Source organism: Trichomonas vaginalis, chromosome IV (genome assembly GCF_026262505.1).
Source record: "Trichomonas vaginalis G3 chromosome IV, whole genome shotgun sequence".
Taxonomy (NCBI): domain Eukaryota; phylum Parabasalia; order Trichomonadida; family Trichomonadidae; genus Trichomonas; species Trichomonas vaginalis.
The window spans coordinates 10,197,370-10,217,184 of record NC_067206.1 but is presented as its reverse complement, the minus strand read 5'-3'; the positions used below and the strand labels follow the sequence as shown (position 1 = coordinate 10,217,184).

The following is a 19,815-nucleotide window of genomic DNA, read 5'->3' as shown; positions in this document are numbered from 1 at the left end:
TAATGAAAAGAAAATCGAAAATTCATAAAAATTACAAGTTTCTGATGACAATTAAGCTTAATTAAACCAGGTACAAAGTTATATATATATTGTATTTTTCTATCCAATTATCCATTTATATTATATCTTTATCCAAAAAAATAACTTGATCAATACCAATGATTTTTTTAACTTAGTAAATAAAGTATTTTCTTTTAGCACAACCATTGTATATCATAAGTTAAAAAAAAAAAAAAAACAAAAAAAAACAAAAGTGTGTGGGGCTTCCAGGGCTGCGCCCCTCTAGCCCTGAAGTATTTAGTATAAATGAAGTTTTTATTCGGTATATTCTGAATCTGAATGTCTTGGAAAATTTTCTTTTCTTCGCTCTCTGAGGGTGAGGATTTCTTCGACTTCTTCCTTCGTCCATCTGGTGCTACTGTTGTCCAGCTAATAAATACTTTTTTAGAGTCATCTGGAAGTGTCCTGTATATGAATGTGGTATCGTGTAAGAATACAAACTCAACATCCTGTTTTGAATTGGCAATTTGAATTAGTGGAAATTCTGCCAATTTTATTAGGATGTCCTTTGGAGCTTTCGGAAGCTTGAAATATACTTTGCCACCGTATGAAACTCTTTCTGGTTATCTAACCTTAGTAGTGGATATGACATGGAAATTGTCTTGAAAATTCTGAGTAAAGGTTGTATACAATATAACCAGTTTTGAACTGTTCCTGGTTTGGTAAAAAAGTATACGTTAAAAGGTATCCTTTGCCCATTACTCATCCAATTCTTCAGAGATAGTTGTAGGTTATTGGGATATATGCTGACATAACGCAGCAATTATTCACATTTCGCAAATAAGTTTGCATATTTTGGGAAAAGTCTAATAAATTGGCGATGGCTTTGTAGTGCAATTAAGGTTTTTGCTGTAACAGGCAAGTATTGAACAAACAAGTCCGACGAGACACCTGGGTCTTTAACTTCATTTTCAACTGGTTGCCAAACTATCCATAACAGACCTGAAAACACTTCCGAATATCGGTGTTCGTCCTTGAAATTCCCCATTGGTTATTGAGTTTTCAAGAGATTGAAGTCTTTTTTAGGCATATTGCCTGCGAACACGTCATATGGTAGTGTTTTCTTCTGTATTTCTGTATCTCCTGATTGAAATTGCTTCGCGAACGCGAGGTATCTCATCTGGAGACCGATTGTTCGTCATCGATGAACGCAGCTCGGTTGTTCCCCTGTTTGTTTACGTTTTGTATTGCTATGGTAATTTTCTTGAGTAGATTGTCTTGAATTGTTGGACAATTGGGTTTGCAATTTGGGAGAAGACTGTAAAACTTATGTCCTGTTGTGTCCTGGTACAACTGTATCTGTTGTTTCGTTTGTTTGTATGGGTATTTTCTTGAGTAGATGTCTTGAATTGGTTGGACATATTGGTTTTGGGCAATTTGGGATAAAGACCTGTAAAACTTGTCCTGGTTGTGGTCTGGTACAATGTTATTGTTTTGTTTCAGTTTTGTTTTGGTATGGTAAATTTTCTTCGAGTAGAAATGTCTTGAATTGTTGGAACAATTTTGTCTTGAATTGTATGAGGAAGTTGCTATTGGTATTATAGGAGGTCGTAAGGGTTTTGAGAATGGTGAGACATAAGGTTGTAAGGAACTTTAACCTGCAGAGGTAAGTCGACGAATTGTTTTGCAATTGTTATGAGGAAGTTTCTTAATAGGTCAAGTTCTTATTTACGTTATAAAGTATGATAGTACAGTATACATTGGCGTCGCCTGTAGCCTACAGCTACAGTCACCGACACAATGAAAAAAGTGACAGAAAACTGACACCATACGGGCGCGCATATGTACGCATATATGTGTAAAAATAAACGTTCATATGTAAACTAACCTTTATTCACTAGCAGGAGCTTTGTTGTTCGCTTCCATTAAAATGTAAACTTTACGTGTCAAAAATTTTCTGTCACGTAAACTATTTATGTTGAGATTGAGTACCAGACTCTAATATAAGTTCAACCATTATATTAGAGTCTTTAGGAATTTCATATGGTTCTTTTACATAATATTCCTTTTTTTGACCATCAGTTGATTCTTCAACTCTTTTGAATGAAAAGCGCTTATAAAACTCAAACACGAGTGCATCTTTATAACCAGTGATATCGTAAAATTTTGGTGGCACAAGCTGTTCATTCACATTACATATAAATTGTTTGTTATCATGAGCAATATTACTCAACGTTACTAAAGGCTCAAGGAGAGGATTTATTCTTATCTGATAACCGACAAATTTATATGTTGGTTTGCCCTTTCGCTCAAGGATAAACCTGATATTCGCTATAGTTATGAAAAGCTCATCAAAGTACTTATATGTTTTTTTATCTTTATCATTTTCGTCAGTGAAATCTGCTATGGTAAAACTATAATATACATGCATTCGCGAGATATATTTTTTTTCCCATAAGTCTAAAAATTTTGCTTTCGATGGAATTACTTTTTGCGTGAATGTTCTACCATGGTCATCTTCCCAAACAAGCTCTGGTTTTCTTGATGTTGTGTCTGTTTCAGTGGTTTCTAATAACGCAGTGATGAAATCCAACACATCTCCTAGGGACATGTCATATTTATAATTCAAGGCATTTTTTTCTATACTACTGTATGAAGGTAATGTTATGATTGGTGATGTACCTTTTCTTAATACATTCAATTTATTTTCATTTGAATCATAGTAACAATCAACAAATTCTCTACTTGCCTCAGTCATTTTTTCCATAAGACCTTCATTCAACTCCTGTGTAGTCATGTTGGGTTTTATGTAATATCTCATGTCAAACCTTTTTTTCACTGATTTTGATGAATCTGTCATTTCTAATGGAATAGCAAGAAACTCAAAGTCTGGATGCTCAAGACTTATCTTTCTTATCTCAAGAGCTTTTGACGCAGGATATTCAATGAAGTCTCTCGGTAATTTATATGAGACTGTATTACCACTTATCGTGCCATCATTCATAACATGTTCATAGTATAATCCATCATATTTAGACATTTTATATGTAACTAAAAGATGGAGAAAGTTATTAATCAAGTAGATAAGATTCTTCATGATGGAGCACGTAAGAATAGTAAAGAACTAAACAATGCACTCATTATGCCATTTTCTGATGATTATCCATTTTGTACTAATGGTGTTTATTTCTACTGCGGTAAGATGGGTTCAGGTAAGACATATGGTGTTATTCGTCATATAATGATAACAGACCGCTTCACTAATACTCCATATTATGACTCAATAGTTATCTCAGCAACATCAGGAACAATGGATAAAACAGCGAAGACATTTATGAGTCAAGTTAAAGCACCAGTACTGAAAAAGGATGATAAAGAACTTATGCCTTATTTAATGAAGAACGTTAAGATGAAAGCAAAGTATTACGCTATTGTTGAGTTCGTTCAAAGTAAGTTCGAAAAAATTTCAGAGGAGATGGAACACATCTTAACAAAGCATCAACTAAGGAAACCTGATGGAAAGTTTGAGTATAAGAAGATTGCAATATATGTTGTAAAGAAGTTGAACAAATATCCTTTCACAAAGTATCCCAGTAATTCTCTATTAGTGTTAGACGATTATGGTGGTCATGACTTATTGAATGACCCACGTTCACCATTAGCGAACTTCATCACTAAGGTCAGACATTATAACTATACTGTTGTCATCATGTGTCAAACATGGAGACATATATGTTTAAACATTAAGAGACTATGCACTGACTTCGTTATCTTTCAAGGTTATTCTATGAGAGACTTTCAGTCAATGATTGAACAGTCAGGAGCAACAGAAGATTGGGAAGAGTTATGGAACAAATACAAAGAGCTACCAACACCTCGTTCATATATGGAAGTTCATATAGTTGCAGGAAAGACGGACTTTAAAGAAGTTAAGCAACAAAAGATGACATTATTTTAAGAAGAAATAAATGGGTTTTGGCGATTATGTTAAAGCTGGATGGGGTATGGTGAAAAAAAATCCTGGTCTTGTAATAGGTGCTGGATTTAACATTGCTAACAAACTTTTCCCTCAAGTTGGTCAAGTCGGTGGTGTTATCGGTAGTCTTGGTGAAAGAATTGCAAAAACTACATTAGGTGAAGATAATGCATTAACGAAGAATCTTAAAGCATTCAATAAAGCTCTTGGTGGTGACTTCAGTAGAGACAAGCCTGTTGAAACACCTATAGTTCAACCTCAACAAACTATTGACAACAATAAGTATAACGCATACATTGGAGGAGCTATTTGGAACAATCATAAGCCATTAGTTCAGTCAGTACGTGTACTATCAGACATGCCATGGATTAATGCTATTAGTGGCACTATACGCAGATAATATATTTTTATGAGGTTTAAATGAGTGAACAAGAGAGGAAACTCATTGATGAACGAGTTAAGAAATGGGAGAATGAACGTCCGATAATTCGTACCATAATTAGCGATCAAAAGTTCAAGCAGCATACATTTGATTTTTTGCGCGATATATATAATGATCTTGCTTTTGATTACAATGCTAGGCAATACTTTGAGAAAGAATATGTTCAAAAAGGTCGTATTAATTTCCCAATGAGAAGAGAAGGCTTTTTGATTACATCAACATATACAGCACGTGGTAGAGACCCTTTTACAGACGCGGTTCGTAACTTTAAAGCACGTTCTTCTATTAATGATGATCCAGATTTCTACATACCTTATTTTCGTCCACCTTCGCATCCTTTACGAACCAGTGATCCTGGATATGACGCTAAACGAAGATATATAGAGACGAAATTAGCTAAATACAAGGAACCTAAGGATCCAAGGACTGGAGAAGTAAAGGAATCACATGTCAAGATAAATAAGCTTTACAAAGTAGTTGAAGAATTGGAGAAACGATCTAATGAGATTAACGCTGAGAAGAAAAAGGAAGTACCAAATATGAACAAACTAGATAAGATGATTAAGGAATATAGAGGATTGGCGAATACATCGAGTGTTCTAATAAAGGAGTAGAAACACGACAAAGCTGCAGAAAATGATTCATGATGAATTACTGTTAGGTGAATTTTCTATAAAACAAAGACAGAGTAACTTAATGGGTGAGGCTTATTATTTGGAGAATTGGTATAATGAGAGGTTAAAACAAATGTCGACTCCAACACCAACTCCTACACCTACTCCTACAGTAGCTCCAACACCAACTCCCACTCCTGAACCAACAGTAGCTCCAACGCCAACTCCTACAGTAGCTCCAACGCCAACTCTGACACCAACTGCTCACGCAGGTCCTCCACCAATGTCGAGTAGTCATGGTATAACATTAAATAAACCAACACCTACACCAAAAATAACTCCTGTATCACATCCTAGTACAACTAACCCAGTATCTGATTCAAATCAAGCGGAAAGATCACAGGTTCTTAAAAGAGCTAATACACCAACTGCTTCCCCTATTAGAACACCAGAGCCAACTCCAAGAATCACAAAGGCGCCAACACCTTCACCGACTGTTGAACCAACTCCAGAACCAACAGTACCTCCAACTCCATCTCCAACTCCATCACCGACACCTACAAAAGCACCTACTCCATCTCCAACTCCGACTAAAGCTCCGACACCGTCTCCAACACCAACTAAAGCTCCAACACCGTCTCCAACTCCAGCTGAACCAACTGATGCAGAATCTATTCAAAATTGGTTAGACGAAGAAAAGCGAAAAGAAAAGGCTGCAATTGATGCTGCACTAGATAAAAACACACCACCACAGACACTTGGTGGTTACATGTTAAAGAAAGACAACATTCAAAGACAAGAACGTGCATTGAGTGTTGCCAGAGAACAAGCACAAGAAGAGAAGAAAATAGTTGAAGGAGAAGCTTCAAATAGAGGTGGTCCAGGAACTTACAAAGGATCAAACTATCCAGCAGAGAAAGCCTCGAGTGATAATGTTGTCTCAAGAGCTACTGATTTAGTTACCCATGGTATTCTAACTGGTGCAACAGCTGTTGGTAGTGCTATTGGAACCAGTGTTGACACTGTTGTTGATACTGTAAGAACTGTTACAAATCCTACACCTGAAGATAGGAAGGAAGAATTTCTTACTCTTAATACAAAGGCAAAACCAGGGATATGGATTGGTCGTGGAATTTTAAATGCTGGTAGTGCTATTGGCAATGGTGCTTCAGCGGTAGGGGGATGGCTCGGAAGAACAGCAACATCAACCGCAAATGGAATACTAACAGGTGCCAAATCACTTGGTAATTGGGCTGATGATAAGTATACAAAATATTATGAAGAAAAAGCTCGTAAGGCTAAGGAAGAAGCTGAACGAAAGGCGAAAGAAGAAGCTGAACGTAAAGAACTAGAGGAGCTTAAGAAGAAAGAAAAAGCTCGTAAGGCTAAGGAAGAAGCTGAACGAAAGGCGAAAGAAGAAGCTGAACGTAAAGAACTAGAGGAGCTTAAGAAGAAAGAAAAAGCTCGTAAGGCTAAGGAAGAAGCTGAACGAAAGGCGAAAGAAGAAGCTGAACGTAAAGAACTAGAGGAACTTAAGAAGAAAGAAAAAGCTCGTAAGGCTAAGGAAGAAGCAGATAGAAAGGCGAAAGAAGAAGCAGATAGAAAGGCTAAGGAAGAAGCTGATAGAAAGGCGAAAGCAGCAACACCATCGCCAACTCCATCTCCTTCACCATCTCCATCTCCTTCACCATCACCAACTCCATCGCCATCTCCATCTCCTTCACCATCAATAGCGGCTCCTGTGAGACAATTTGGTGCATGGGGTGCTGATTTAGTCAAAGATGCTGCACAAGGAATTGGAAAGGAACTGAAGAACACAACATTAGGTACAATAGAGCGTTTTGGTAATCTTACGGATTACACAATTAGATCAGCTGCTAATCTTTTATATAACCAGACTACTGATAACGGTACTGATGAATTGGCTGTAAACGGACTAGCATCAATTAAGAAATCAGCAGAAGATAAATACGATGAATGGAAAAAGAATATTAAGGGTGAATATAATAAGTATGCATATCCTGAAGAACATATGAAGTTAGAGCTTACCAGACTAAGATCAAAATATGGTAATGAAACAACAAATACTACAACGCAAACGACGAAAGCTGACAGAAAGATTGATGACACTCCTACTCCAACTCCTGCAATGGCGAACATCACAACAATTGCTCCAAGAGTTCCAACAGGAGAAGGTATATCAGGAAATGTTTCAACTACTCATAACATTACTGAAGCAGCTAATGTTTCAGCAGTTGAGCAACCTGTTGTTAATGTAACTCAGGAAAACGCTACTGAAACATCAACACCAAGACAGGATGTAAATAATGAACGTCCAGAAGTTAAGGAGGTTGCAAAAGCATACCTGGAGAAAAATACTACACAAGTTCTTGAAGCAGAAAAGCATCTCAATTCAGACAAAACACCATCTCCAACTCCTGAAGCATCAGTTCCTCCAGCAATTGGTGGAAATATACCTTCAGTATCACCATGGCAGAAATTTTATGGATTGTTTAAAGGAGCGAATAAGGTAATGGATGCTGCTGAGAATCTCCAAAAGTTCAAGAATGAAGTCGCAACTGGTGCAAAGGAAATAGAAGAGAATGATAAACAAGCTGCTGAATTAGCTAAACAACAAGCTGAAGCAACTAAACAAGCAGCAGCTCCTAAACAATCTATATCTAAGTCTCAAAGACAAGGTCCTGACCCAAGTGCTAAAGTCAAACAGAATCCAACACCACCTGCAGCAGAGAAGTCCAAGAAGGACAAGGACAAGAAGAAGGATAAATCAAAGAAGGACAAGGACAAGAAGAAAGATAAGGATAAGAAAAAATCGTCAAAAGATAAAAAACATAAAAATTTATCCAGTAAGAAATGAGTCAAGTCATTAAAGCATCAACTAAACAAAAGTGGTTAACTGAATATATAAAAGATGGTAAGGTTCCTGATGGATATTATGTACATACAATGAAAGACGGACGTGTACAGTTCCGTAAAGTCAAGCAACCTCTCAATGATGAACAGATCAGAAGGAAGATCTCATTGTATGAAACAAAAATAAAGGACTTACAAGCTAAACTCGAAACCCACGATACTTCTCAAGAAAACTAGGCATATCTTTAACATGACCTTCATTAATATTTTTCCTCCAATACTGTACTTCCATTTGTGACAACCTGTTTGGATTACCTTCACGCATACCTCTACCTGTCACTTTTCCTGTATTTTCGTTCTCAAACGTAACATCATACTTTACATCATTACCGACAAGTTCATGACCATCAATACTTTTAACAGCACCGTGTCTTCCTTGATCTAAAGTTTCTCCTTGCTTTAATCCATGCTCTATTTTTGTCCATATCTGATAACGTGGATATCTTGCAACACTTCCATCTTTTGCTCTTAACAAGTATGCACTTGTATCAACTGAATCAACTGTATAATAAGAAGGATCAAGATGTCTTCTTTGTTGGTTACCTTTACCCCATGTTCTTGGTTCAACTATGACTTGAACTTTTTGACCAGGTCTTAAGTTATAAAGGTTATTTTTTCTGACATACTCTTCTTTCAATCTTTGCTTCTTTATATATTCCTCATTATCCTTTTCTGTGAAATCATCAGGCTTTTGTTGTGTGCTTGAATGATATTCAGTGTTGTAGTCATTAATAATTTGTCTCATTGTATCTGCAGTGAAAGGTGGTGTTTTATCACCTTCTTTGAGGTTTAACTTCATATGTAACATAGTTCTAATAGTTCTACAGAACCTATTAATAATACCTAGTATGTTATGATTGTATTTCTGTGTCGTCATGTGCTCAATGTTATGACTGACCAACAGATCTCGAACATTTTGTGTCGTATAAGCTGGGTCTTCATCACTAGTAAGTATTGTAGGCTTCATTTCACCTGTAGCTTGTGAAATGAACTTCTGCATTGCACTTAGAACATTGTTTGAGTTCTTTTCACTCATTGGGAACGCATAACCTTTTCTACTGTTTACATTGATGAACAAAAGAAAATATGGTGGTGTTCCACCAGGATTCTCAAATGTATCGAATTGATAAGCTCCCATATCAGTTGAATATATTGGTAGCATCAAATCCTCTTGTATTAAAGTTTTTTCTTGTTTACCAACAGTCATTTTTTTATTAACGTTAAAGTCTTACAGGCATTGAGTAATCGCTATAACCATCATGGTCTGCGAATTCATGTAATCTTGATGCATCAGGTTCTTTCTTCGTTGGTGCATGAAACCTTGCTTCATCATAAAGGTTCATATAATGGTTTGTCACGTTTGGGGTAGACCCAATTTTTGCATATTGAGGATATGAGTAATGATACACTAAGTTGAACCCATTACTACCATCATCAACATATATCTTTGGTGGAGGTTGTCTTATTAAATTCCTTCCTCTTGGGGCTTTGAGTTGGACGATCTGATCTAGATCATTGTAAACAACTCCTGTTGCAGTATATTCTGTGTTGTTCTCTGGGTTAATGTTCGTCATTTATATGAGAATAAAACAATTTTTACTCATAACAAATGAGATCGAAGTCAATTCTTTATGGTGCAGCTAATCTTCCAATTGAACCAACAAGCAATGTTGATTCAAGAACAACTAATAACATTGTGATAAAGAACTATCCATCTGGTACAGTAAGTGATGCTCCAACAGAGATAAAAAAAGAGGAAACAACTACGAACTCAGAAGCACCAATGTATCCTCCTCCTTTAAGTCCATTAACTTCCAACCTGACCTCATCGAGATCTGTGGAGACTTCATCGAGGATTGGTGTAGAAGAGTATTTACTTAGTATATACCAGAAGATATTGTTAGATCAAGACAAAGAGCTCTTTTCTAACTTAGTGAGCAAAGATCAGATCTTACTACCTAAGCCAGACTTGGAAGAAGTTGTTCACAGAATGACTGGGTTCAAGTGTGAAATAGACCTACTGGACCCAGACATCACATGTTGTGGTATTCCACCACCTTTCTCAAAAATAGCTCAGATCAGAATCATTGATGAGAACAATATTGCTCAAGAGTTTAAGTATGCATATAATGCACAATATACTGAGTTAATAAGTAGGTATAATTTATGTCTTAAGTATGATGTTTAACCAAAAAATTTTTTATCTAATGTTAAATATGGTTGTTCAAACAAGAACAAAAGCACAAATGTTTCAAGACTTACTCAATAAAACTTATTGTTTACTCAAGTAATTATTTTAGAACGTTTCGACGTACTCCTTGATCTTATCAAGAGCTTCGAGCATCCGCTTCTTTGCATTGTACTTGGCGAGGATGGCTTGCTCAATGGTGAGCTCGAAGGCTTCTTTACCGATCGGACGGTGATCGCGAAGATCTTTGAGTGCATCAAGAGCTGCAGTGTACTCTGATGGTAAATGGGAGCCATCTAGTAATGGGTACAAAATGAGCATGTATTCCTGTAGTAAGTTCTCCTGTTTCAAGCGGGACTTGAACTCTTCGCGGAGATCTTGAAGCTTTTGGAGCTTCTCAGTGGCTTGAAGGTATTCAATGATGACCTTCTCTTGTTCCTCAAGTGCTTGTGGGAGGAAGTGGACATAAGCTGTTGACTTCATCAAAAATGAAGTGGTCATGACACTTTTTAAGTTAATGTCCGAGCCATACAGTGATGTCGAAGCAGCACATGAACCAAAGAAGAAGTCTTGCTGGGAAAAGACAAAGATTGTTGGTAACGCAATCCTAGCCATTTGTGTTGTTTTGAACTTGATCGTACTTCTGATCTTGTTCTACAAACTCAACAGAGGTTATTGTCTCAAGTAAACACTTATTTTTATTACCATATAAATGATTTTTACCAAACCTCCTTTACCTTTCATAGGTAATAAGTCGAAGATCAGGAAAGCTCTTATCGACATACTCAAAGACATCAAAGGGGATTATGTCTTCGTTGACCTCTTTGGTGGTTCTCTCTATATCTCTCATCTGTTGCATATTATGTTCCCAAAAGCAACGATCATAGCTAACGACTATGATAACTACGTTGATAGACTGAAACACATTCATGACACGAATGAAATACTTAAGGAACTTAAGGAGAGAATAAATGTTAAGCCAGATGAGAAAATTCCTACTGATCAGAAAGAGATCGTCAGAGAAGTTATAAGTAAAGCTCCATACATAGACTGGGATACATTATGTTCACGTCTTCTCTATTCTGGAGCATACAAATACTATGATCTTGACACATTAATGAAGAAAGTGTTATACCTCAGATATACTAACTTATTTGATGAAAACATAGATGACTATCTTGAAGGTTTAACTATTGTTCATAAAGATTGGAGAATACTCTTCAATGAGTATAAAGATCTTCCCAATGTTTTCTTTATATGTGATCCTCCATACTTCCATACTTATTCTATACAGTATGGAGATGAATGGACTCTTAAAGATACTGTAGAAACCTTTGATGTCCTTAATTATCCATCTATTTACTTCAGTAGTGATAAATCTTATACAGAAGAACTTTTAGAGATATTGACAAAAAGATATGGAGAGAAGTTTTCTATGAGAAAGCATGTTATAGATAGAGGTTTAATTAATCCTAACACCCAGAAAAACAATGAAGTAATATATGTCACTTTTTCTGTTAATGGAGAAGAGAAAGATCAAGAAGATAATAGTTGATGAGGGAACTGAAGAAGCGACGACATTCATCTTTGACGACGGAAAGCTCACATTCGTTGTCGATAAAAATGGACAACACTTACACAAAAGAAAGGCACCAAGAAAACTTTTTGATCTCCCAAAAGCTAGGAAACCAAAGGAACCATTTCCGTTACCTGAAGTCCAAGAACCAGAGAGACTTTTGGTACCAAAACCTGTGGATGACAAATATGATCCAGATCAGTTCTTTCCAAAAATACCAAAGTTAGAATAAAAACTCCTTTATTTCTTTAGTATAATATAATAAGTCTATTAGTAAGCTCTGTTCTCGTTCTGTTCTGGTGTTTTGACGTCTTTTCATGGTCTCACATAATAAGATCATGAACTTTTTCTTGAGATACTCGAAGAGCTGAGGTAAGTTATCATACTCTGGGTATGTAGGAAGCATCCCTGCTATCGTAAGTGTTGTATCAGCAAGGATTGGACTGATATCGGAAAAGTCGAGATCTGGAGTAGAATAAGAAGGTAAGTCTCTTACATGTAGGTAGTCATTATATGCTTTACGCATGAGACTGAGTTTCTGGAGCACAACTATGAGACTTTGGTTCTGACGTTCAAGTTTGCTTAAAGTTCTCTCCAAGCTTCTGTAATAAACGTCAACCTCTGTAAGAGCAGATATTTTTGCATTGATCTCGGAGATCTTTTCTTGAACTTCACCAAGTTTGACCTTAACTGACGTTTGAGCTCCCATCATGTTTTCATCAAGGTCATTCTCTATGTCATCAATGATATCTTCCCATGAAGTCATGTTTTCATCATTGATCTTAACGTGAACACTCATGAAAAAAATGTCATGTAAAGTATAAATGTCAGATTTTTACTCTTGAGCTTCTTCTCTCTGGATTGACTCGTCTGTAGGGCTTAATGTGCCATCACGTTCGACCAGAAGGTTCTGCTCAGGTCTGTCAAGGAGCTGTCTGTAGGTCGTGAAGGTTTCAACGAGTCCTTGGTAAGGAGTTTGGAGATCAACATCGACCCATGGGTGTTTGCGTAAGAAAGCAGCAAGGCTTTCACGCTTGGAGTCAATGACATCTTTCTTATTGGTTAATCCTTCTTCAAAGCTTAGGATTACTCCTGCAGTTGATTCAAGTCTTTGGATCTGGCGTCTGGAAACCTTGGTGAGTTGTCTTATCCTCTCGTTTCCAAATACATGCAGGAGATATGCAGAAATTACTTCATTAAGTTCGATTAAACAAATTGGATGAAGATCAGTCATGGCTTTTGTAAAGCAATCTTTTGTAAAGCTGTCTTTTGTAAAGCAGACTTTTGTAAAGCAATCTTTTGTAAAGCAATCTTTTGTAAAGCAGACTTTTGTAAAGCAATCTTTTGTCAAGACGTCTTTTGTAAAGCAGACTTTTGTAAAGCAATCTTTTGTCAAGACGTCTTTTGTAAAGCAAAAGTATTCAATTTTGTGAGAAAATGCTTTTGTAAAGCAGTCTTTTGTAAAGCTGTCTTTTGTAAAGCTGTCTTTTGTAAAGCTGTCTTTTGTAAAGCTGTCTTTTGTAAAGCAGTCTTTTGTAAAGCTGTCTTTTGTAAAGCTGTCTTTTGTAAAGCTGTCTTTTGTAAAGCTGTCTTTTGTAAAGCAGTCTTTTGTAAAGACATAACCGACGACCGAATGTCCCAAGATGGTACAACACCAGCTCCAGCATCACCAACACTAGATATGATGGCAATGATGATGCAGATGATGCAACAGCAAACCCAGCTTATACAGCAAATGCAGGAAAAGAAAACTTTCAATAAACCTGCAAAGAACTCACAAGATCTTGAAGCTGGACTCAATGCTCTCAGGAACGACTACAAGAGAGAGCAGATGACGTTTAGGAAGAAGGGTGATGAAGATTATGAGAATGATCCGATCGAGGAAGACGAGATCAAGTCCACTGCATCCACAAAGACCCTCCAGGATGAAAGAGATGATGAGGGATTCCTTACCAAGTCTCAAAGACTCTTTGTCCTTGAGTTCTTCACGATCTCTGCCTTGAGATCTATGAGGAATTGGAAGGGTCGCGTTCCAAGTGGCTCAAACAAGCGCGAACTACTCATGACCGCAGTACCGCTCACTAAGACAAAAGTCCAGCTCATGGACTTTATCCTTTCCGCTTGTCCCGACGAGATCTAAGATCTGATCAGAGTAAAAACTTACATTTATGAGCTAAGCTCAGTAATAATTAGTTGTTTATTCTTTCTTCTCATACTTCTGTGCAAGGTTTCCACGGAAGAACTCAAGCAACATTTGGATCTTTCCAAGCTTTCGACCTTCTTTTTCGAGGTCATCCTGGTAAGTTCGGAATGCGTCAACGTGTGAGCTCGCATAGAATGCAGCAACAACAACCTCTTCTGCACCTTCTTTGCTGTCAAGTGGCATGAACTCGAATCCTTCCATTCGACCAAATAAAAGTGACAAAAATGTCAATGAGACCCACTCGTTGCATAGATGCTAAACCTGGTCCGAAGATGCAAAAGTTCTTCTTAACACTCATGTCTGACCATAGGGAGTACGGTCATGAAGAGGTCATACAGATCTTCGATCAGTGTGTACCAAAACCTGAGAATCCAGACGAACTCTTCATGAAAATTTACTTGCTTCAATGGAGAGATGAGAGAACAGATATGAAACTCAGACCAATACCAATCTTTCTAGGTTTCTGCAATTACCTAGAACAAGCATACCAGATTAAAGGGTCTGACACCATCTTCCTCCAAAAATAAACTTTATCGTTTATAATGCATCAGGATCTACATCTATTTCTTCTGCTTCATCCTCAATGTCGATCTCTTCGACAGGTTTGATAGCAGCTTTGAGTAAGTTCTTACCCATTGTCTTAAGTTCAACTGGGTTATATTCTTTGTCTTTACTCTTTGTTGATTTCGTGAGATCTACATATAAACAATAACTTTTAGTCTTGTCAAGGTTTATTCTCGCTGAGAAATGGTCAGGAATGTTTATAGCTATCTTTTCAAACTTGAGTAAATTAGCTAAACCTTCATTTGTGTATTTCTGCTTATCGACAAAGATCATGATCGGACTTGCACTATAACCATACTTTCCTTGACATAATGTTTGTGGTAAGCATATAAGTAGTCTCTTTGCTGTTTTATTTTGCTTCTTCACTTCATCTACAAACTGTTGGATCTTAAAGAACTTTATATGATGTTCAGACATCTTTATATACCCGATAAAAAGTTCAGATAAAAAAATAATTAGCTATATTTTTATTAGTGCATAAATGAGTCTTTCTTTGAGATTTTCTGATGAAGATCTAACTTTGGTAAGATCTTTAAAAGATGATGAAAACATTCTTTCTGTCATTGATGAAGAAAAGAAATACTTCAGTAATGATGTAAAAATAGAGCTACTCATTCATACTGAGAAACAGTTTGTGATCGTGATCTTGAGTTAACCAACTCGTATCCAAGCGTGCATTGTTATATAAGGAGGCATATAATCTTTTCCATTACCTGCTGGGTCTGTAATGCCAGCTACAACATGTGTATGATTTCCTGCAGTTCCACAGAAAATACCTGTGCTTGAATCTACTGGGTCACTTGAAATATCATATCTATGCATTCCCTGTCTATCCGAACCTGCTGCAAGATTTGTATAACCTCTTTTTGTCATTGAATGTGAATGGTTTCCTTCCACAGATGTTCTTCCACTGAACCTATGCATATGTGAAGGAAGGTTTTCAATACCTATTTTCTTTGAACCTCCCATCTTCATTGACTGCGTATTAGTGTAGAATGGAAAACTGTCAACTATTTCATACCATCTACCACCAAATAAAGTGTTTGGATTTATTGGATTCATAGACGTATAAACAGCTCCTATAGGATATATTAAATCATATATGCTCATAGCTCTATAAACATATTCTAAAGAACTTATGTCATTAAATACCATTTGGAATGTATCTCCCGGATGAAATGTTGCATTTGTTCCACTTTTATAATGTAATGTTAGTTCAATAGAATTATCCAAGAAAAATTCAAAAGTATCTGGTTGAAGACCTCTAACAAATTCAAATGGAGTTGCTGGTTCACCATTTATAATTTCTGTTGTAAATGTCATTTTATCTGGTTTCCAAAATTTCTTTGTTAGTTCTGCATCCACATAAGTTTTGTCAGCTTTCTTATCTAACATTGTTGGTAGCTCATGTGTTTCAAAGTTTCTGACATGACCTTCAATGTTCGTACATTTACTATCTAAATTAAGTGTATCTTTACACTAGTGCTTGGATCTTCTTGTGGAGCACTTGAACCTAAAGTATAGTTCAAGATAATGTCATCAGCTCTTATTTTCTTGATTTGAACTGGTTGGTCATTATCAGCTCCTATTTTATTGATTATAACAGGTTTGTCTTCTCTTGAACGAATTGATTTAACTGTCAAAGGTTCAGTGAACTCATTATGTTTCAAAGGAATCAATGTTGTATTGATGTTTTCACCATTAATATATACTTCTTTTGTATCAATACCAGATGGGAATGAAACTCTTTCATTAACTTTAACTGTTGTACCATCACCTGGGTACATATCTTTCTCTGGACCTTTGATTGTCTTAAGTATGACAGACTGTGATAAAGTATATTCTTTAGATGCAACTTTACGTATCTCTTCGTCAACATAACTTTTGTCAGCTTTGTCTGCAATCTTAAGTGCAGTTCTTCCTCCATTATTTTTGTTCTCCTCAACTTTCTTCGCTAATTCAGCAAGAATGAGATAAAGATAATCAGTAAGGTCATCAGTACCAGACATATTAATATTATTGTTCTTTCTTGATGTATTAGCAACTTTCACTAAGGTCACAAAATCAGGGTACAAAGTACTTAACGTAGAAATGATTGTTTTTGGTCCAGGATCTTTCTCTTCTTCATCATTAGCATCACGTGGCATTGGAATTGGTTCCAAAGGTCCAGTCACATCAAAACTCTCAAGTTCCATATAACCTTCATTTCTGAATCTTTCTATATGAGTTATCTTCTGGAAACTTGTTTTAGTCTTTTCAACTAAATTTTTTATTCCATCCACAAAACCTCCTTTATGATTTGGACCAAGATTACCCAGAGTGTCAAGAACAGTATCTATACCTTCTTGACTTTCAACAAAAGCCCAAAGAGCATTTATTTGACTCTGGAGTGATATCCATGAGGCTGCAGTAGCACCGGCGTTTGCTATGGCAAAGATGAATGATAAAGGGTTGAACTTAAGACCAGATTCTTTATCTTTGACAATTTCAACGAAGTCATTGATATTTTTCTTCAAGTATTCCTTAGTCAGAAGAACTCCATCGCCAGCTATACCAGTTGCTTTTGTCTTTCCTTTAACATCAAATGTGATTGGTTTCTTCAATAAAATAACTTCTGGTGTTGTACTGATGCTATCATTAGTGGAGAAAAATTCTCCGACATGACTTGCTAAGTATTCTTTCGTCAATAATGTTCCATCACCAACAATACCAGTTGCTTTTGGACCATCTTCTGTGAATGTCAATGGTTTCTTTAACATAACTTTATCTAAGTATATTGCAATACCACTATTTTGTACTTGTTCATGACCTAATATATAAGCAAATGCTGCGTTTAAAGCATTATACAATGTATCTTCTTTAAATGTTAATTGACTGTTTTCAATCATTGGTATATTGAACAGTGTAGACCTTGGGTCAAAATGAACTCCATGGTCAATCGATAATAACCGTTTAACATGATATATTATAGTCTCTAATGCTTCATTAATATTTACCTCACGAGTTTCTTGCAAACCATTACTCGCCATACATGAAAACATATAATCTCTATCAGTTGTGAAGAATGGAGCATCTAAGTAATTATTCTCTACTTTTGTCACACGATTCTGTAACGCTTGAAGGTATTGATTTAAGTCTGTTTCAACAATTGTACCATCTGGTTGCTCGATAGGTAATATACCAGGACCGATGGTAATGTCTTCATCAGCACCTTCTTTATGTATGACTAAAGCATTATCAGTAATTCTGAGAGTATATTCTTTATATTGAAGTACGCTAGACTTATAACATTCATATGCATATGGAACAACACTCATTCTTTTACTACATATAAAAATGATGTATTATCTACAATCGACTGATCCTAATAACTACGGGACAATACAGTTTCAAGCAAGATCCTAACATGGGGCATCCAAGTAAGATAAAGATGAGTAAAAAGTGTCAGTACTATGGCGAACTTTATTGTTTGTGACGAAACAGATTATTTTGTCTTACAGTTAGACGAAGATGGAGAAGAAAAGGTGTGTACATTTAAGTCAGCTCTTTCATTTGATATGGATACTATTGTATCAAAACTACAAGAGATTGTAACAAAACAGTTTGATTATTATAACAAGAAAAAAGGTCAACATAATGTAACAGTTTCACTGAGTGCTACGAATCAACTTATATTTACGTCACAGGACAAAGGACATAAAGTCTATTTAAAAGATGCTTCACATAGAGCAAATCTTATTTTAGGTGCATATGGAATAGAACTACCTATTGTACATAATTATTATCTACAAATGCCAAAACCACCTATGCTCAACTTCGGGTATCAGTTATACCTTCGTTCATCAATGTCTGTCATCTCTGGGTTCAATAATATTGACCAAGTTGATGATCGAAGAAAGATCATGTACAGATCTACATGTTATAACATCAATGAGTTCTGGATATCTGGTAAACCACTTATATGTAAGGAATCCTCACCATGGATAGATGCATTTCCATGGGAACTAACTAATGTTACGTTTACCTTAGTTGACTTCCAAGATCAGCCTGTTCGATTATTGTCACCAATGTTTATGGTGATAGAGATTAAACCAGATAAGCCAGAAGTTAGAGAAACCAATGATGTCAGTGATGATGATACAGAATCTTCGTACGATTATGATTACGATGACGATTAAAAAAAAATAACGTATATTTTTTTATCGGTTATAAAAGACCAACATGCTCAATGCTATAAAAGGATTAGTTAATAACCTTTCACCAGAAGATAAGAAAGGTATGCTTGATATGTTTGGGATCAAAATGCCTAAGAAAGCTAAAGACATTACCAATAAATTAGCTCTGGCAATTAAGAATCAAGGAGGTACAGGAAGTGTAGCAGATATTTTCAAGAATGCTAAGAGCTTCTATGATGACTACAATGGTATCATGAATGTTCCAGCTTCAAATTCCCCAGTTGCTTTAGATCACGATCAGAGATCTCATAATAGAGCGTTAATGGAGATGCAACCAATATACTCAGACCCTCCACCAAAGATTGATGAGAGCGAATTAGCATACAAAGAAATACAGAATGCCTTTTACGTTGTTAAGAACATTAATGGTCAAAAACTTCCTGATGAGAAATGGTTAGACCCAATAACTAAAGCAGGAGAAAGATTCATTATGTTTAACATTGACCAATACAGTCCAAGAGGAAAAGATTACTTCAACAAGATGTTTCCAAGAGTTATGGCAAAGTTCATTGGACAGATAGACCTTTTCAAACAGAAGTGGACATTCTATTACGACTTTGATGAGAAGAGAAACATTTTGCGTCATTTGAACATCAATACAATGGGATCATTAGTTCATCAGTTACTTAATGAAGCTCCAATAGCAGAAGTACAAGAATTAGCATCTAAAGTCCTTGAATCAAACTATGACTTCTTCCTTTGTAGTATTCCTTCGTTAAGGAAGATCGAGATCTTTGACTATACAGCTTATTCAGATGTTGATGCTTCTGCTTTGAGAAAAGGAACGTACACACCATATAAACTCACAGCTGAAGAACAAGTTATGTTAGATACGATGAGAGCAGCAGGTCAAGAAAAGATCGCACTCAAGATCATCAAACAAAACCATTCAAAGAAGAGAAACAGGTCACGTAATGGTCAGCTTTGGACATGGACATGCAAATTACCTATTAACTTAGAGAGGTATCAGATCTTCAACGAACTTAATGCAGAGACAGCAAAGAAGATGATGAAAGATTCATGTTTCATCTACGCTTGTATTCAAGCTGGTGTTGACGAAGCAACAATTAATCATATGAGGGA

The 19,815-nt window shown here is 36.2% G+C and overlaps 13 protein-coding genes and 2 pseudogenes across 15 annotated transcripts, besides 2 other annotated features; 8 read left to right on the top strand and 7 right to left on the bottom strand.

The window, feature by feature from the left end:
- Positions 1-19,815: part of a mobile genetic element that runs on past both edges of the window.
- Positions 1,748-5,707: a mobile genetic element.
- TVAGG3_0063450 (uncharacterized protein) lies at positions 3,969-4,376 on the top strand (the record flags this gene model as incomplete). The annotated part of the gene is made up of 1 exon (XM_001306693.2): positions 3,969-4,376. One exon carries the CDS (start codon positions 3,969-3,971, stop codon positions 4,374-4,376), a length of 408 nt encoding a protein of 135 aa, XP_001306694.2.
- On the top strand, positions 4,958-5,552 carry TVAGG3_0063440 (annotated as a pseudogene). Its single transcript has one exon. A coding segment is annotated over exon 1 (595 nt).
- Positions 6,537-7,852, top strand: TVAGG3_0063420 (microtubule-associated protein family; the record flags this gene model as incomplete). The annotated part of the gene is made up of 1 exon (XM_051221494.1): positions 6,537-7,852. A coding segment is annotated over one exon (1,316 nt), but the record flags the coding sequence as incomplete, so codon positions are not given.
- TVAGG3_0063410 (uncharacterized protein) lies at positions 9,576-10,154 on the top strand (the record flags this gene model as incomplete). The annotated part of the gene is made up of 1 exon (XM_051221493.1): positions 9,576-10,154. One exon carries the CDS (start codon positions 9,576-9,578, stop codon positions 10,152-10,154), a length of 579 nt encoding a protein of 192 aa, XP_051106479.1.
- Positions 10,263-10,621, bottom strand: TVAGG3_0063400 (annotated as a pseudogene). Its single transcript has one exon. A coding segment is annotated over exon 1 (359 nt).
- On the top strand, positions 11,017-11,582 carry TVAGG3_0063390 (phage tail repeat-like family; the record flags this gene model as incomplete). The annotated part of the gene is made up of 1 exon (XM_051221492.1): positions 11,017-11,582. A coding segment is annotated over one exon (566 nt), but the record flags the coding sequence as incomplete, so codon positions are not given.
- Positions 11,675-11,962, top strand: TVAGG3_0063380 (uncharacterized protein; the record flags this gene model as incomplete). The annotated part of the gene is made up of 1 exon (XM_051221491.1): positions 11,675-11,962. The coding sequence occupies one exon, from the start codon at positions 11,675-11,677 to the stop codon at positions 11,960-11,962; it is 288 nt and encodes a 95-aa protein (XP_051106477.1).
- TVAGG3_0063370 (uncharacterized protein) lies at positions 12,075-12,529 on the bottom strand (the record flags this gene model as incomplete). Its single annotated transcript, XM_051221490.1, has 1 exon — positions 12,075-12,529. A coding segment is annotated over one exon (455 nt), but the record flags the coding sequence as incomplete, so codon positions are not given.
- On the bottom strand, positions 12,566-12,964 carry TVAGG3_0063360 (uncharacterized protein; the record flags this gene model as incomplete). The annotated part of the gene is made up of 1 exon (XM_001322629.2): positions 12,566-12,964. The coding sequence occupies one exon, from the start codon at positions 12,962-12,964 to the stop codon at positions 12,566-12,568; it is 399 nt and encodes a 132-aa protein (XP_001322664.2).
- On the bottom strand, positions 13,123-13,350 carry TVAGG3_0063350 (pentapeptide repeat-like family; the record flags this gene model as incomplete). The annotated part of the gene is made up of 1 exon (XM_051221489.1): positions 13,123-13,350. The coding sequence occupies one exon, from the start codon at positions 13,348-13,350 to the stop codon at positions 13,123-13,125; it is 228 nt and encodes a 75-aa protein (XP_051106475.1).
- TVAGG3_0063340 (uncharacterized protein) lies at positions 13,466-13,870 on the top strand (the record flags this gene model as incomplete). Its single annotated transcript, XM_051221488.1, has 1 exon — positions 13,466-13,870. One exon carries the CDS (start codon positions 13,466-13,468, stop codon positions 13,868-13,870), a length of 405 nt encoding a protein of 134 aa, XP_051106474.1.
- Positions 14,471-14,914, bottom strand: TVAGG3_0063330 (uncharacterized protein; the record flags this gene model as incomplete). The annotated part of the gene is made up of 1 exon (XM_051221487.1): positions 14,471-14,914. The coding sequence occupies one exon, from the start codon at positions 14,912-14,914 to the stop codon at positions 14,471-14,473; it is 444 nt and encodes a 147-aa protein (XP_051106473.1).
- TVAGG3_0063320 (keratin-associated protein family) lies at positions 16,063-16,692 on the bottom strand (the record flags this gene model as incomplete). Its single annotated transcript, XM_051221486.1, has 1 exon — positions 16,063-16,692. A coding segment is annotated over one exon (630 nt), but the record flags the coding sequence as incomplete, so codon positions are not given.
- TVAGG3_0063310 (keratin-associated protein family) lies at positions 17,201-17,814 on the bottom strand (the record flags this gene model as incomplete). Its single annotated transcript, XM_051221485.1, has 1 exon — positions 17,201-17,814. A coding segment is annotated over one exon (614 nt), but the record flags the coding sequence as incomplete, so codon positions are not given.
- On the top strand, positions 18,926-19,781 carry TVAGG3_0063300 (organellar and viral DNA polymerase type B; the record flags this gene model as incomplete). The annotated part of the gene is made up of 1 exon (XM_051221484.1): positions 18,926-19,781. A coding segment is annotated over one exon (856 nt), but the record flags the coding sequence as incomplete, so codon positions are not given.